Consider the following 13,861-nt stretch of genomic DNA (forward strand, 5'->3'; position numbering starts at 1 on the left):
ACTGCTCCATCATACCTGGATGGCTTAAAGGAGCCTCTTGGTTGGTTTTCCTAATTTCATTCTCTTCTATCAATCCATCCTTACAAATAAATCTTCCTAAAATATAGTACCTTCAGCATACTCCAAGCTTATTGCCTCCTCTACCTTTAGTATTGTTTTTCAAAATCAGCACCTAAAATGGTGAGGTGTTTCATAAATAACTCACAACAGTTAACACAGTATGGTTTATAGATGATATAACTTGCTTTTCTTTAATATAAATAATTCACCAAAAAAAAGGGATCAATAGAGTTAAATAGAATATTCTAGAAATTGCACATAACCTATCTATGGGAGGGTCCATAGTGATCAACCTTTCTGGTTGCTTCACTAATAGTCATAGTGAGACAGTATTGCAGGATACCTTCATTATTATGTTGGTAACACCCCAAAGGTCTGGATATAGTCACTGGAATGAACCAAAAATAGTAAACCACCGTTTATCATGAGTCTACTAGATAAAGATTGAGAATCACTGACTTGAAAAAGATTCCATTTCCTTAACCTGATTTGTTAAGCAGAGTCCTCCATAATCTTACTTCATTCTACTTTGAGGCCTATGGAGCTGTCTCCTGTAAAGCATATACAAGAGCTAACACTTAAAAGGCTTTCAGAAATTTTTTTTTTGACCGGTTCTGTCAGCTAGTACTAGATTTGACTGGTGATAATATAATGAGTATCAGTACATCATTATATCCAGGAAGTTCAGGATGATTTACTAGGACTGATGGATATGTAAAATTAGAGCAGATTATACATTATTTATAATTTATATATAAATTTATACTTATAATTATATGTAATTATATATTTATATAGAATAGATATATAATTACATATTTATATATAAATAATTATAATTATAATTATACATTATTTAATAGGTGTGTATTTTTTGCAGATGAGGAAACTAAGGCCATCTGAGATTGAGTGATTTCTCTTAAGGCCTCATAGACCATAAGAAATTGGGTGGCTCTTTCTGAGGAAAAGATTGTACTAGCCTAAAATCTTAAAAGAATTTTGATAATTAACAGGATACTTCAACAGGACCCAATTAATAAATATAGTCTGTATCCTCCAAAAAGGGCTATCAACCGGATTTTGGCATTTTGAACCATATTTGGTATGATTTATTCAAAAAGTTAGCATAAAGCTGAGGCCTGATCAAATACAAGACAAATTAAAAGCTCCGATCCCCAACCTCAAGGAATATAGTCTAAGACAATGTGTACATAAGTGAATAACTGGAGAACAGTTATAAGGTTAAATACACAGATATGAAGAGAGCACAGATAATGCCTAAACAGTATTTTAATTCAGTAAAAACAAAGTATCGTTATTAAAAAAGTAAGTCTTGAGGTGACCCTTGAAATAATTTTGATTGGTAGAGGGAAGGAAATGATACAAGCAAGGAGACAAAAATGAACGTGTTGGTTAATGGTGACAGAAAAAAAGACCTAAAGTTATAAGACATGTATATCCTATGTGACCATTTAGAAATAACCTTCACATGTACTGTCTCATTTGAAGATTCTTTTTAGCCCAGGAATGAGGGAGATTAGGTATGACAGTAGGCAGTCACTGCTCTGTGATTTAAGAGCACTGGGAAGACTTTTACCTATCTGAGCAAATTTGATAGGGAAGGTGCCCCACTGTACCATCAGTAGGATATATGGTCTTTTTTTTAACATTTGACTGTTTCTTTTCCTTTTGTCCTCTGATTACTCGGAAGGTCAAGTAAATCAGATTAAGGAATGAGATCACTGTTCTTTTCCCATTTATTTCTCATGAACCAGTCTGAGGTTCAACCCCTCTTAGTTGTAATGAATTTGAATGAGACCGTCACTTAACATTTTTAATAAAAAGACAACATAATAGTTAACTTGTTTTTTCCAGCATAGGGATGAAACACCTTTTAAGCACTGATGCATTTAATCCTTGTAATAATATTGTGACATAGATACTATCAATTATTCCTAGTTTACAGGTTCAAAGAGTTTATATGTCTGGTACCACATGGCAAGGAAGAAGCATTAAGACTCCTGTCCCTAATCTAGGGCTCCTTAAGTGAAACCTGGTCCCAAAGGCAGCCGAAACAGGATAGTGGAACCTCAATATCCAACCTGCTCCACTTTTGCTATAGTGTAAAGACAACCCCCATAAGCATTGTCCATTCTTAATTACACTGCATTTTATTTATCCTTAATTCTGACTAAGAAAACCTATTAGTTCATCGCTATTCCATTCTCACATTAAAAGTAGGCTTCTAATAGTCAGTGCTTTAAAAGATCAGGCCTTAATTAAAAGTCTCAGCCTTTCAGCATTATGATCTGCAAGCGTAGCTTAATTTAGCTTTCATTTATTGCCCATGAGTGTGATGGTAGTAACAGGTGGTATACTGCAGGTATTGCACTATCCTATCTCCTTTACAGCATTTATATTTGTACACTTGTTTGTCTTTCACCTCCAAAAGACATCTATTTAGCTCACCATTTTATCCCCAGCATCTGGGCCTGTTTCTGGCACACAATCAGTATTAAATTGAATGAATGAACCAGTACAAGTATGTGTGCATGGTGAGCCTCTGCTTGAGCACAAAGCATCCTCCATTTTAGCTGTAAGAAGTGGACAGTAGGCCTTTGCTCAGTGTTTGCCCTGTTTCCTTTTTTATTTCCTCATTCTTAGACATCTAGTAAGGTTTTTACTGCCACCCATGAGGAATAAATTTTTGTTACTATAGTCCGTATCTGAATATTCATTTTATATTTTTAAACCCTAAATTTTCAAAAGAATGCATAATCCAGCAAAGGAATTTTTCAAATGTCTGAAATTATTTGTTAACACTTTGAGAGTATTTATATCATAGCTATAACTTAGAGTGATTACACTGAATATAATAAATGATAGAAAGATGTGATGTCCTTGGAAGCATTATAAGTAAAGACAAAATCTGGGCTGATCCACTTTTTCTACCAGTGCAGGATTAGGGCTTATAAAATACTGAGAACCAAACAGTTTCATTTTAAGGCAACTCCAAATGATCACCCTTCACATTCTCTTACAAGATGAAAAGTCGTTAACATTTCTACCTGTAGACACAGACTATCAGATATTGACTGATACCATGGGTTTTGACCATTTGAAAGAGGCTAGCCTTCTACCATTTAATGTTACATCTTAGTTAGATAAATAATTAATTGTGAGTCTGGGCTCTATACCTAGTTGAAATTTTAGAAGAACCCATTTTGGTCCTCTCCACATACTTTTATAAAATATTTCTACCCGGATCAAGTCTATTGTCTAGAATTTCAATTTACCCTGACCATTCTCAGCTTGACCTTATTTCACATCTCCTTATAGTCCACCTAAAAAAATCTGCTAATAATAACTGACCTAAAGAACATCTTGTTACTGAAAAAATCACATTTACTTTTTCATGACTTGCCTTCCTGAGCTACATTGCCCCTGGCAGCTTTTAGTCTTGCCTACCTTCTTTTCTCATCTTCCCTACCTTCCTTTCCCCTTCTACATATCAAAGATATAGACAAGGTCCTTTCAGTCCTTGCTTCCTGACTTTTTCCTTTTTTCTTCCAGGCTTATGTGATCAATTTAGAATCATTTATCATAGAATCATAGTCCTCCTATCAAGCTGTTGTCTCCCCATGTGATACCTGGGTTTGCTAAAAAATGCCCATCATTCTGAAATAGTCTCTTTCCCCTGTCATAACTACTAAGAATAATTCCTCAGAGAAATATGTTTAATTTGCAAGCAGTTGAGAATTTCAGCTAAAGGGAGGTCATTTAAGACCTTCAAAAGAATTTTCAGGCAAGTTCTCTAATTAAAAGTAAGAAGCTCACCAACAAAATGCCATGTGGAGAGAAGTATGAGACCAAGATTGATCCATGGTTGAAAAGGATTTTGCCAGGAGGCAAGTATGAAGATTCACAAGTACAAATTAACCATGTCCTCTTGCCTTCTGGATCTAAACCAGTTGAGAAATAGCCCCAGGACCCAGATGAGAGGAGAAGGGCTGTTTTAGCTTCATTACCCCATAGATAGGGCACCCTAAGGTTCATAGATTAGAAAAAGTGACTGGAACCTGTAGCCAAAACTGAACCTCCTACTGTAGTCCCTCAAATCTAGACCTTGGGATTGCATTTGAGGAGAGTTAGTCTGCCAGTAGAGCATTTTGCCAGCCAGAGAGGTCACACTTTATCCCAGACACCACTGAATAAGGAGAAAGAGCCAGAGAGATGAGCTTTCAGGCCATCTCCTGAGGGCTGGTCCTGCCCCTGGCTATCCTTACCCTCCTAGTTGGAAGAGCAGGAAAACAGATGGCTCCGCTTGAAGACATATAGAACCTAAAATTATTGCCTAGTCAAAACCAAATCAAGTAAGAGGAATAGAAGCAAAAACCTTCATTAGATAAGGAAATGATTCTAGCAAATGCTATCTGCTTCACAGGTTGTAGGCCATAAAGAAGGTCTGGATGTTATGGAGAGAGCTGATCCTTTATTCCTTTTAATTGGACTTCCTACTATTCCTGTCATGCTGATATTAGGCAAGATGATTCGCTGGGAAGACTATGTGCTTAGACTATGGCGCAAATACTCAAATAAACTACAAATTTTGAACAGTATATTTCCAGGTAAGGTCCTAAATTGTGGTTGTAATGAGCATGCCAAATTAATCTTGTGGATGAATCCTAGCATGCAAAAATATCTCAACTGTTCTGATTTATTAGCGCTAATACTCTGAATTTTTTTTCTTTAGGGATTGGTTGTCCTGTTCCTCGAATTCCAGCTGAGGCTAATCCTTTAGCAGATCATGTCTCTGCCACCCGAATTTTGTGTGGAGCCCTTGTCTTTCCTACTATTGCAACAATAGTTGGTAAACTGATGTTCAGTAGTGTTAACTCTAATTTACAAAGGACAATCTTGGTAAGATGGCTTTGGTATTACTTTTTTCAAGTGACTATACAAAACAGAATAAGCTCTGTATTTTTTTCTTTAAACAAGTACCCAATGGGCTATATATAGAGTGGCTTCTGTGCCTTAAGCCTCTCTGATCTGTACTGTCATCCAATAGCAGTAAAGAGGGGAGGATTCACTGCAGTAGTTCTGGCCTTCCAGGATTATGCTGTGAGCAATTTCCCTCCTGGAATGTGCATAAATCAAAGCACCTTTTCTCCTGCCAACAAGACTGTGGTGAAGAGCTTGTACTTTAGGGTCAGACTGCTTGGTTCAAATTCCTAGCAAAGATACTGCCTTGCTGAGGAAATGAAATCATTTCTTCTCTGTGCTATAGATTGAAGATAGTAATGATAGCTCCCTTGAGATAATTGTGAGGATTAAATGAAATAGTTCATTGGAAGTACTAGCACACAGTAAAACCTTTATGTTGTTTGATGTCATTACTACTCCCACTTCCCCGCTCTGGAGTCAACCTGCACATTGTGCCTGGGCATTCTCCCTAATACATCAGATTGGACGTAAAGCTAAGTGGAAGATTACTCAGGATAACAGGGAAGGTGTCTCTGACCTGTTACCTGTAGTCTCTCCCTATCTCATCTCCTAGTAGAAAAGGAATTATTTCATTTGCATTCATCTGAACTAGCATCAATGCCTCTGTCTTGTGATCCAAGTAAAATTATTTTATTAATTGTGTTTCTCTAAATCTGCATTGTAAGAAGCTAATTTCCCTTTTTATTTTAGGGTGGAATTGCTTTTGTTGCCATAAAAGGAGCTTTCAAGGTTTACTTCAAACAACAGCAATATTTACGTCAGGCACACCGAAAAATTCTAAATTATCCAGAGCAAGAAGAAGCATAAAACTGTGACTCAGGTTGCTCTGCAGTCCTCTTATCCTTATGAGTCTGTTGTGTCGGTTTTGATCCCATCATTAATGCACAGTAGTGGAGACTTGTGATAAGTTGCTGCCCTCATATTTTTAAGAAATATAATAAAGCACTTAGGGCAAGGGAAATCCTCTCAGTAATCATGGAACCTAAGGATGTGGTTTGGTCTTATTGTTTTATTTACATCTTTATGGCAGTCATCTGAAACATCACCTTAGCTTGGTAAACCTGGGTTTTATTGTTTTCTCCAGAAAGAAATGTAAAGATCAAACTGCAAATGTTTAAAAATGCACATGCTGTTTTATTCAAATGCCTCTTTTGTACATGTTCATGTTAAGTGTTTTCTTAGAATCAGCAACTCAATGAAGGTACTCTTAAGGATTTTTCTCACTGGCATAATTTGATTACATGCTATACAGGAGTATATGTTAATATGAGGAAATGTAAATTAAATTAGCTATAAATAACAAACCAAAAATGTATGTAAACATTCAAATGATTATCTGAACAAATGCAATTTTGTTGTATTTTTCTTAACCCATGTGATGTCCTCCAAAATGTGTAGGGTAAAAATTCATGGGGCTTCCAGATCACCTTTTCACTATTAAATTTTATTTATATAATATTGACATCTCATAGTTCATAATGTAATTTTGACTCAAGCAGTCTTAATTACTCTGTGTGTGTATGTGTGAGAGAGAGAGAGAGTCAGTCACCTGGTTCATCACTGGAATAAGGTTTTTAAATCCATATTTCTAGAAATCAAAGCTACCAGTTTATAGTAGTTTGAGCATAGAGAATGATTTGCAAAAAATCAATAATGTGATTTTACTCTCTCCCTAATTCAGTTATTCAGGTATTTGTTGATCACCTCTTATTTTATGCAGAGTGCTGTGGGACACAGGGGTGAACAGGACAGACTTGGTTCCTGCCTTTATGTAGTTTACAGTCTAGTTTCAACAGATAGAAAACCAGCAGTGAGCAAACCAAGGTGAGGCCTTGAGCTCTTTGTTTTTATACCAGTCAGTGAGGAGATAATTATGAAAACAAGTCTTGAGTAAATATTGAAGTCATTGTTTTTGGCTTAAATCAACTTATTTAAAAACTGATGTTATTAGACTTTATTTGCTTGTCATATCGATGAGGCTAGCACCTTAATCATCACTGTTTAACTAGTTTTATGTTCATATCTCAAAAGCAGTTATTTATTTTAAGCCATTTTCAGTAGTGGCCCTTTTAATGTTCAACAATCAGAATGGTCTTGCAGTTACTTTCATTAATTAAAATCAAGTTTCCAAAAACACTGTCTTATGTTCATGGTATCTAATGCATGACAATAATATATGTTTCCCCTTACTGATAAAAGGCCACTTCTCTTTAGGAGTCTAGCAAATATAGACTGAGCTATGTTAGATTACAATAATATGTTAATTTTAGTAATTTAAGACTGATACCTTTCTATAGTATGAATGTCTTAATTTTGAATTAGAAGTTTATGTGAATGGCTGTTGAACATTCAAAGTTGTAATTATACGGGGAGAAGGGAATATTAGACTGACAGTGAGCTTTATTAAGAACACTGCTATAATTCTGAAGGGGAAATGTAAAACCTATGATTATATATAAAAATAAACTTAGATTATATAGCTGTAATTATAAAATATATTGGCTTTTCTTTAATTTTCAATATGAAAAGACATATTGGAGATATCCTGCATAATGTTGTTATATAGAACAGCTTTTAAGCAGCCTTTACTAAAGTTATACCAACACATGGTTCCCCACTTACTATTTTAAAGCCCAAGATGGGAGGTCAGGTTTATCGGCACCAGGGCTCATGAGGGCCAGGGAAACAGCCCTAATCCTTTGGGGACATCAGGGAAGGGTTTCTAGGGCTATGGGGAGGGAATTACAAGTGCCTGGGGACCACAGTGGCCTCTAAAGAGCCATAGCTCAAGTACCATGTACCAGTCTCTTCAGAAAGATGACCTGCACCACCATGAAACAAGAGTAGTCTGATTAAAGTTGAATGGACCCGGGTTCAGATCCTGTAATTCCGCTTTTAATAACTATGTATGACCTTTGCCAAGTGACTTTCTCTCAGCTACAGTTCTCTTCATCTCTGTAATTCAAGTTATACTTATCCCAGAAGACTATTTATAGGATTAACTAAGAATGAAAGGAACAGAGACACTAGGCTTGAAATGGCCCCTACAGAGTAGTTGTTTCTTTATTGCTGGGTAGTCTGTTCACACACACTTTTGGAAGAGGTAATGAAGAGGTAAAAGAAAGATACTAGGAGACAGATTAGAGGGATACTGTAGATTTGGGGGATGGATGGGTATTTCTGATGTTTTCCAGTTTATTTTTGTGTTGCTTTACTGTGTTTTTATAAATTTTAGTGTTTCAAACCACTTTTATAAAAGTCAGTGACAACTAGTAAAATTCTCTTCTTTGCAGAACTTTTATCTCCAAAGTGGCTGAAAATACTGTTCATCATTACATTATCAAATGACTGAAGAATATAAAATTAAACTTAGTAACTTAATTAGTCACTGCCTTGCTAACCTGCTGTAATTTTTAAAAACATCTTGTTTTTAATATAGAAGACTATCTCAGTACTGGCCAGATTAGGTTAAATAAAGAATTTTTATGTTCCCTAGGCATTCTTGGTCTGTTGAACAACTCCTCGAACATAATTTGTTAATTCTATGCCTACATGGTTCTTTTTAAATACCAAAATAAGTGATATTTTTCTTTCAGTAAAAATTGGAATTTTCAAAAACCAGAAGACTCTATCTTAATTTTATAAGCAGGCTAACCTAAATTCCAAATACGTTCTAATGTTTTAAATGTACCCCCTGCACCTACCCTCAGAGCCACTTGGACTGACTGGCTGGACAAGCAACTAGACAAGATCTGTGGGTGGTGTCATGCCGCTGGATATCCTAAATTATATTCAAGTGTTGTGAAAACAAGTTGCTTCCTCTGAGATAGTAAGAGCCTAAATTTCTGAAGATTAGAATTCTCTAGAATGAGTACATCAAATAAAGGCTCTTTTATCCATGGTGGGTATGCATTGTTTCTAGGTCACATCTTTACCAGCAGAGAAGAAAAGGTACAGAGTAGGACAGTCAGGGATGCATATTCTAGATGATACTTAGTTGTAGGGCAAGTTACTTTGTCTCTCAGACCCTCAGTTCCCTCATCAATTTTAAGACAAATTATAATTTGTGAAATTACAAAACATTATACAAACATTTAATTATAAAATATTTCCTGGACTATTGTGAGGATTAAGTGGGATAACATTCTAGGACAATTCAATGTTCAGAGAAAGTAAATCTTTGGGTTGAAGTAGAGGCTGTCTTTGGTCTCCTGGGATCTCAAGGTTGCCTCTCTCCTGCCTACTGCCCCCCCGCACACACACACACACACCCCTTCACTAAAAATGGCAGAAAAATGAAAAGTCTTACTTGACTTTGTGAAACCAAGATCCTGAGCAAGAGGAAGAGAAAAGTGTGTGGCTGAATGGTTGTAAAAGCCTTGGGCAAACAACAGGAGCTACACTGTCAATCTGGTCCCCACTTAACTTCACCCAGGTGGATTTAAACATATAACAGCCTCCCCCAGGTACTGTGTGTCAACAACATACACTACTTTACCAGATGTTTGTTGAGTATTTAAGCCAGGCACCGGGCTAAGTCCTGGGGTAAAAAGAAAGAAACCCGCTTTAAGATTTTACAGTCTTCAAAATACAAAACATCTTTTGAGCCTTACGGTATTACCACCACAAGAATGTAAGACCTGTAGGGGTGGGGTTTTTTGTTTTGGGTTTTGGGTTTTTACTGTTCTATGCCACAAATTAAAAACATTCATGGGCCACTGTGGAATATTTTGAATCCTTAGAAAATGTGCAGTACTTAAGTGTAGACTGTCTCTAGGTTAAATTAGCAGGAAACAGTAACAGGAGCTAAGGTAGTATGTTCGTGATCCCTTGGTACACATCAGTTTATCCATATGTATTAGTGTGTTTATCAATTCAGATAATTGTGCACCCAAAATAAGACTTGCCAAAGTACACAATTTCTAAGGATAAATCTCTTATTTTTGTCAAATGATCACATACCTAATCAGTTGGGGTCTAGTCAGGAGACAAATCACACCAGTTATTTGAACAGGGAAAATGTAATAGGAGGAATTGTTGACATGTAGAAAGTAAATACTACAAGGAGTAAAGAGGACTTTAAAGCAAAATAGAGGCAAAGCAAAGCAGCTACCACTTCAAGGCTGAAGAAGAGGAGACAAGGGGAAGTAAAGAGCAAGAGAAGGCCTCTACCCACAAAGCTAAGGTTCAAACCCCTTTGACGAAGGCATGGCTACCACAGAACTGTGCCCCACAGGTGGCAGAGAAAGCTGCCAGAGGGCAGGCTGGAGCTGGTACATAGAAGCTGAGCTGGTAGGGAGAAGGAGAGCTGAGGGTGCCACTAAACTTCTGCATAGCTGCTGGGCTCTGCTAAAAGGTCAGAATGGAGGCTAGAACAGGAGGAAGGTATCTTCCTGACACAACAGCCTTGCAGTGTCACCCCAGTGCCCTCTACAAAAAGGCTAGTGTTCCAAAGGAGATATGTTAACAAGATCCAGTTCAGTGTTATAAAGTTGAGCTAAGAAGGGTGAATTTGGAACAGAGCATGTTGGCATGTGAAACCGGTGCCCTTTTTTGTGACCCATTCTAGTCAATCTCTGACATATACCCCACCCCTACCACAAGGAAACAAAATCTCGACCTCTTTTCAGTTAATAGCTTAGAAAGTATTTGGGAAAGTCATTTAATCCTGAAATATTTGATTCACAGAAAGGACCACAGTGATTTAATATAACACCCAGGATGATAAATGGGCTGTTTTCATGTATTCTTGTTGGGGTATAAATTGGTATGGAGGACAATTAGTATGTGTCAAAATTACAAATGCATACACCCTTTAACTCAGTTCCAATTCAAGGAACCTATCCAAAGATACACTTGCACTTGGGTATAGCAACATGAAGTTATTTGTTGCAGCAATGTATGTAATAAGATTGGAATCAACATAAATGTCAGGAACTGGTTAACCAAGTATTGTTTAATATCCATAATAGAACACTATGCAGCTATAAAAAAATGAAAAAGCTGTTTACATATTGTTATAAAAATATTTCTAATATATGTTGTTAAAAGGAAAAAAATCAGGATGTAGAAGAGAGCTTATAGTATGTTACCACTAGCGGAAAAGGGCAGGCACTGGGGAATTTGTATAAACATTTATCTTTGCCTTTAAAACATCTCTGGAAAGATACATAAGAAAACTGTAGCTATCTACAGGAGGTTTGGGAACTAGGAGGATGGGGTGGGGGATAGTAGGGAGATTTACTGTTACCTTAATACTTTTTTCTTAACTATGTATATACATTATTTTTAAAGTAATTAAGAGTTAATTTTCCCACTGAGGACAGTTCTGAAAATCAAATAGGAATTTCTGTTTCTTTTGAAGATAATAACATTTGAACTGCATGGCAAGTTTCTCCTTTCTAAAGATCGATGTTATTTTTTTTTTGAGAAATGATTTTGCATCTCCCTCAAATAGATCTTCCAGTAGGTATTCAAAAATGTTTATTGAAATGAGAATTTAATAATGTGGGTAAATGGTGAACCACTGTGTTGTGTACTTGAAACTAATAATAAGATTGTCTATAGACTATAAAAAAAAGTTTATTGAACTGAATTTACTTCCATAAGATTCATTTTTAATAGAACATATAACTAGTTTTGTTCAGCAATTTACATAAGTGGATTTTGAGAAAAAGCTATCCACCCCATAAAAATGGATACTAGAACTTATTAAAGCAGGAAATTAACATAACCTGAAGGTTTATTACTGATTCATTTATTCACTCATTAATTTGTTAAGTAAACATTTCTTGAGAACTTTATATCTAGGCACTGGAAATTCAGAATTAATAGTAATGTCTATTGTAGTATCCAACATTTATTGCATGCTTGCTGTGTGCCAGGTACTGTTCTAGGTATGAGTATTAACTCACTTAATCTTCACAACCCAGATGTACTGTTTTTATACCATGAACAAATTGTAATATGTTAAAAATGAGGTAACTGAGGCACTCTGGTTTTGTTTTTGTTTTTTAAGTAAGTTACCCAGGGATACATTCCTCTACCCACACAGAGCTCACAGTGTAGAGGGGGACAGCCAGGAAAATATAAATACCAATCTAGAGTGAAAAGTGAAATGACAGAAGAGGTACAGAGGTAGCAAGAGGTTGGAGCTTCCCAGAGGGGGATCTTGGAATATGAATATGAATTTGACAGATGGAAAGAAAGGAACATAGATAGGCACAGTGTCTTGAGGAAAATTCTGAAAAAGAAAGTGATATTGATACTAGCCTCATATACTCAAGTATTTTGAAAAGGGGTACTGAATATATTGAACGTGTGGTACTGTCATGTACATGGACAAAACATTGGAAAGACTAGAAGTCTACAAATAGACCCAAGTGCAAATGGGAATTTTGTATATGGAAAAGGTAGCATTTAAGTCAGTAAAAATAAAGATGAATTAATCAGTATGTGGTGTTGGAGCGACTGGTAGCCATCTGCAAATTACATTTACCAAAGTAAACTCCAGTTAGAACAAAAATTTAAATCCAAAAAATTTGACCATTAAAACACTACAAAAGGGGGAAAATATTTGCAAGACATATCTGAAAGAGGACTTGAATTCAAAACAGAGAACTCTTAAAACTCGAAAAGAAGAAAACAATCCAGTTAAGAAGTGGGCAAAATACCTGAACATCCACTTTCCCAAAAAAGATGTATAGATGGCAAAAAAAAAGTTCAACATTATATATATATATTACATATATATATATATAATTAGGGAATAACAAATCAAAATAACAGTGAGATACCACTACACACCTTCAGGATAGCTAAAATCCAAAAAACTGATAATTGCCAAATGCTGGCAAAAAATGTGGAGCAAGAGGAACTCTCATTCATTTTGTTGGGAATGCAAAATGCTACAGCCACTTCGGAGGATACTTTGGTAGTTTCTTACAAAGCTAAATAGTCTTTCACATGCTGTTGTGCAACCAACAATTGTATTCATGGGTATTTACCCAAATGAAACACTTTTGTCCACACAGAAACCTGCACACTATTGTTTATAGCAGCTTCATAATTGTCAAAAACTGAAAGCAGCCAAGATGTCCTCCAAGGTTAATGGATACACTGTGGTATATCCATATAGTGGATTATTATTCATCAAAAAAAGGAGAAATAAGTTGTCAAGCCACAAAAAAAAAAGGAGATGGAGGAATCCTAAATATATATTGCTTGGTAAAAGAAACCAGCCTGATGAAGCTACATGATTTCAACTATATGGCATCTGAAAAAACTATATGGACAGAAAAAAATCAGTTGTTTCATGGGTGGGTGCTTGGGGTGGAGGCAAGGATAATGAATAGGTGAAGCACAGGATTTTTAGGGCAGTTAAACTATTTTACATGATACTGTTAATGGCTAATATATGATATTATGCATGTGTCAAAATCCATAGAACTGTGTAACACAAAGAGTGAACACTGTGAACTGTAGACTTAGGTTAATAATAATGTATCAGTTTTGATTCATTCACTGTAATAAATGTAACATACTAATGCAATATTAGTATACAGGGATCACTAGGTGGAAGAATGGAGGGGCAGGTATATGGGAACTGCCTGTACCCATCTGTTCAATTTTTCCGTAAATCTAAAACTGTTCCAAAAAATGAAGTCTATTAATTTTAAAATATTTACACTATATGAAACATTGAAGAGTTGTATTTTTAATGATTTACAGCATGAAAGTTTTAAAGAATCATAAAAGACTGAAAATTCTAAACTACATTAAACACTGCATAAAAGAA

General features: G+C 35.8%; 1 protein-coding gene across 1 annotated transcript in view; it reads left to right on the forward strand.

Moving 5' to 3' along the window:
• Nucleotides 1–8,561, forward strand: part of MARCHF5 (membrane associated ring-CH-type finger 5) — a 54,531-nt gene extending 45,970 nt beyond the window's left edge. Inside the window, exons 4-6 of the mRNA XM_036923165.2 lie at nt 4,505–4,688; nt 4,814–4,980; nt 5,755–8,561. Of these exons, the coding sequence (XP_036779060.1) occupies nt 4,505–4,688; nt 4,814–4,980; nt 5,755–5,871 (468 nt within the window). The 3' untranslated portion in view covers nt 5,872–8,561. The remainder of the gene's footprint in view (nt 1–4,504; nt 4,689–4,813; nt 4,981–5,754) is intronic.
• The last annotated feature ends 5,300 nt before the right edge of the window (nt 8,562–13,861 follow it).

The sequence above is a fragment of the Manis pentadactyla genome, chromosome 8 (genome assembly GCF_030020395.1).
Source record: "Manis pentadactyla isolate mManPen7 chromosome 8, mManPen7.hap1, whole genome shotgun sequence".
NCBI lineage: Eukaryota > Metazoa > Chordata > Mammalia > Pholidota > Manidae > Manis > Manis pentadactyla.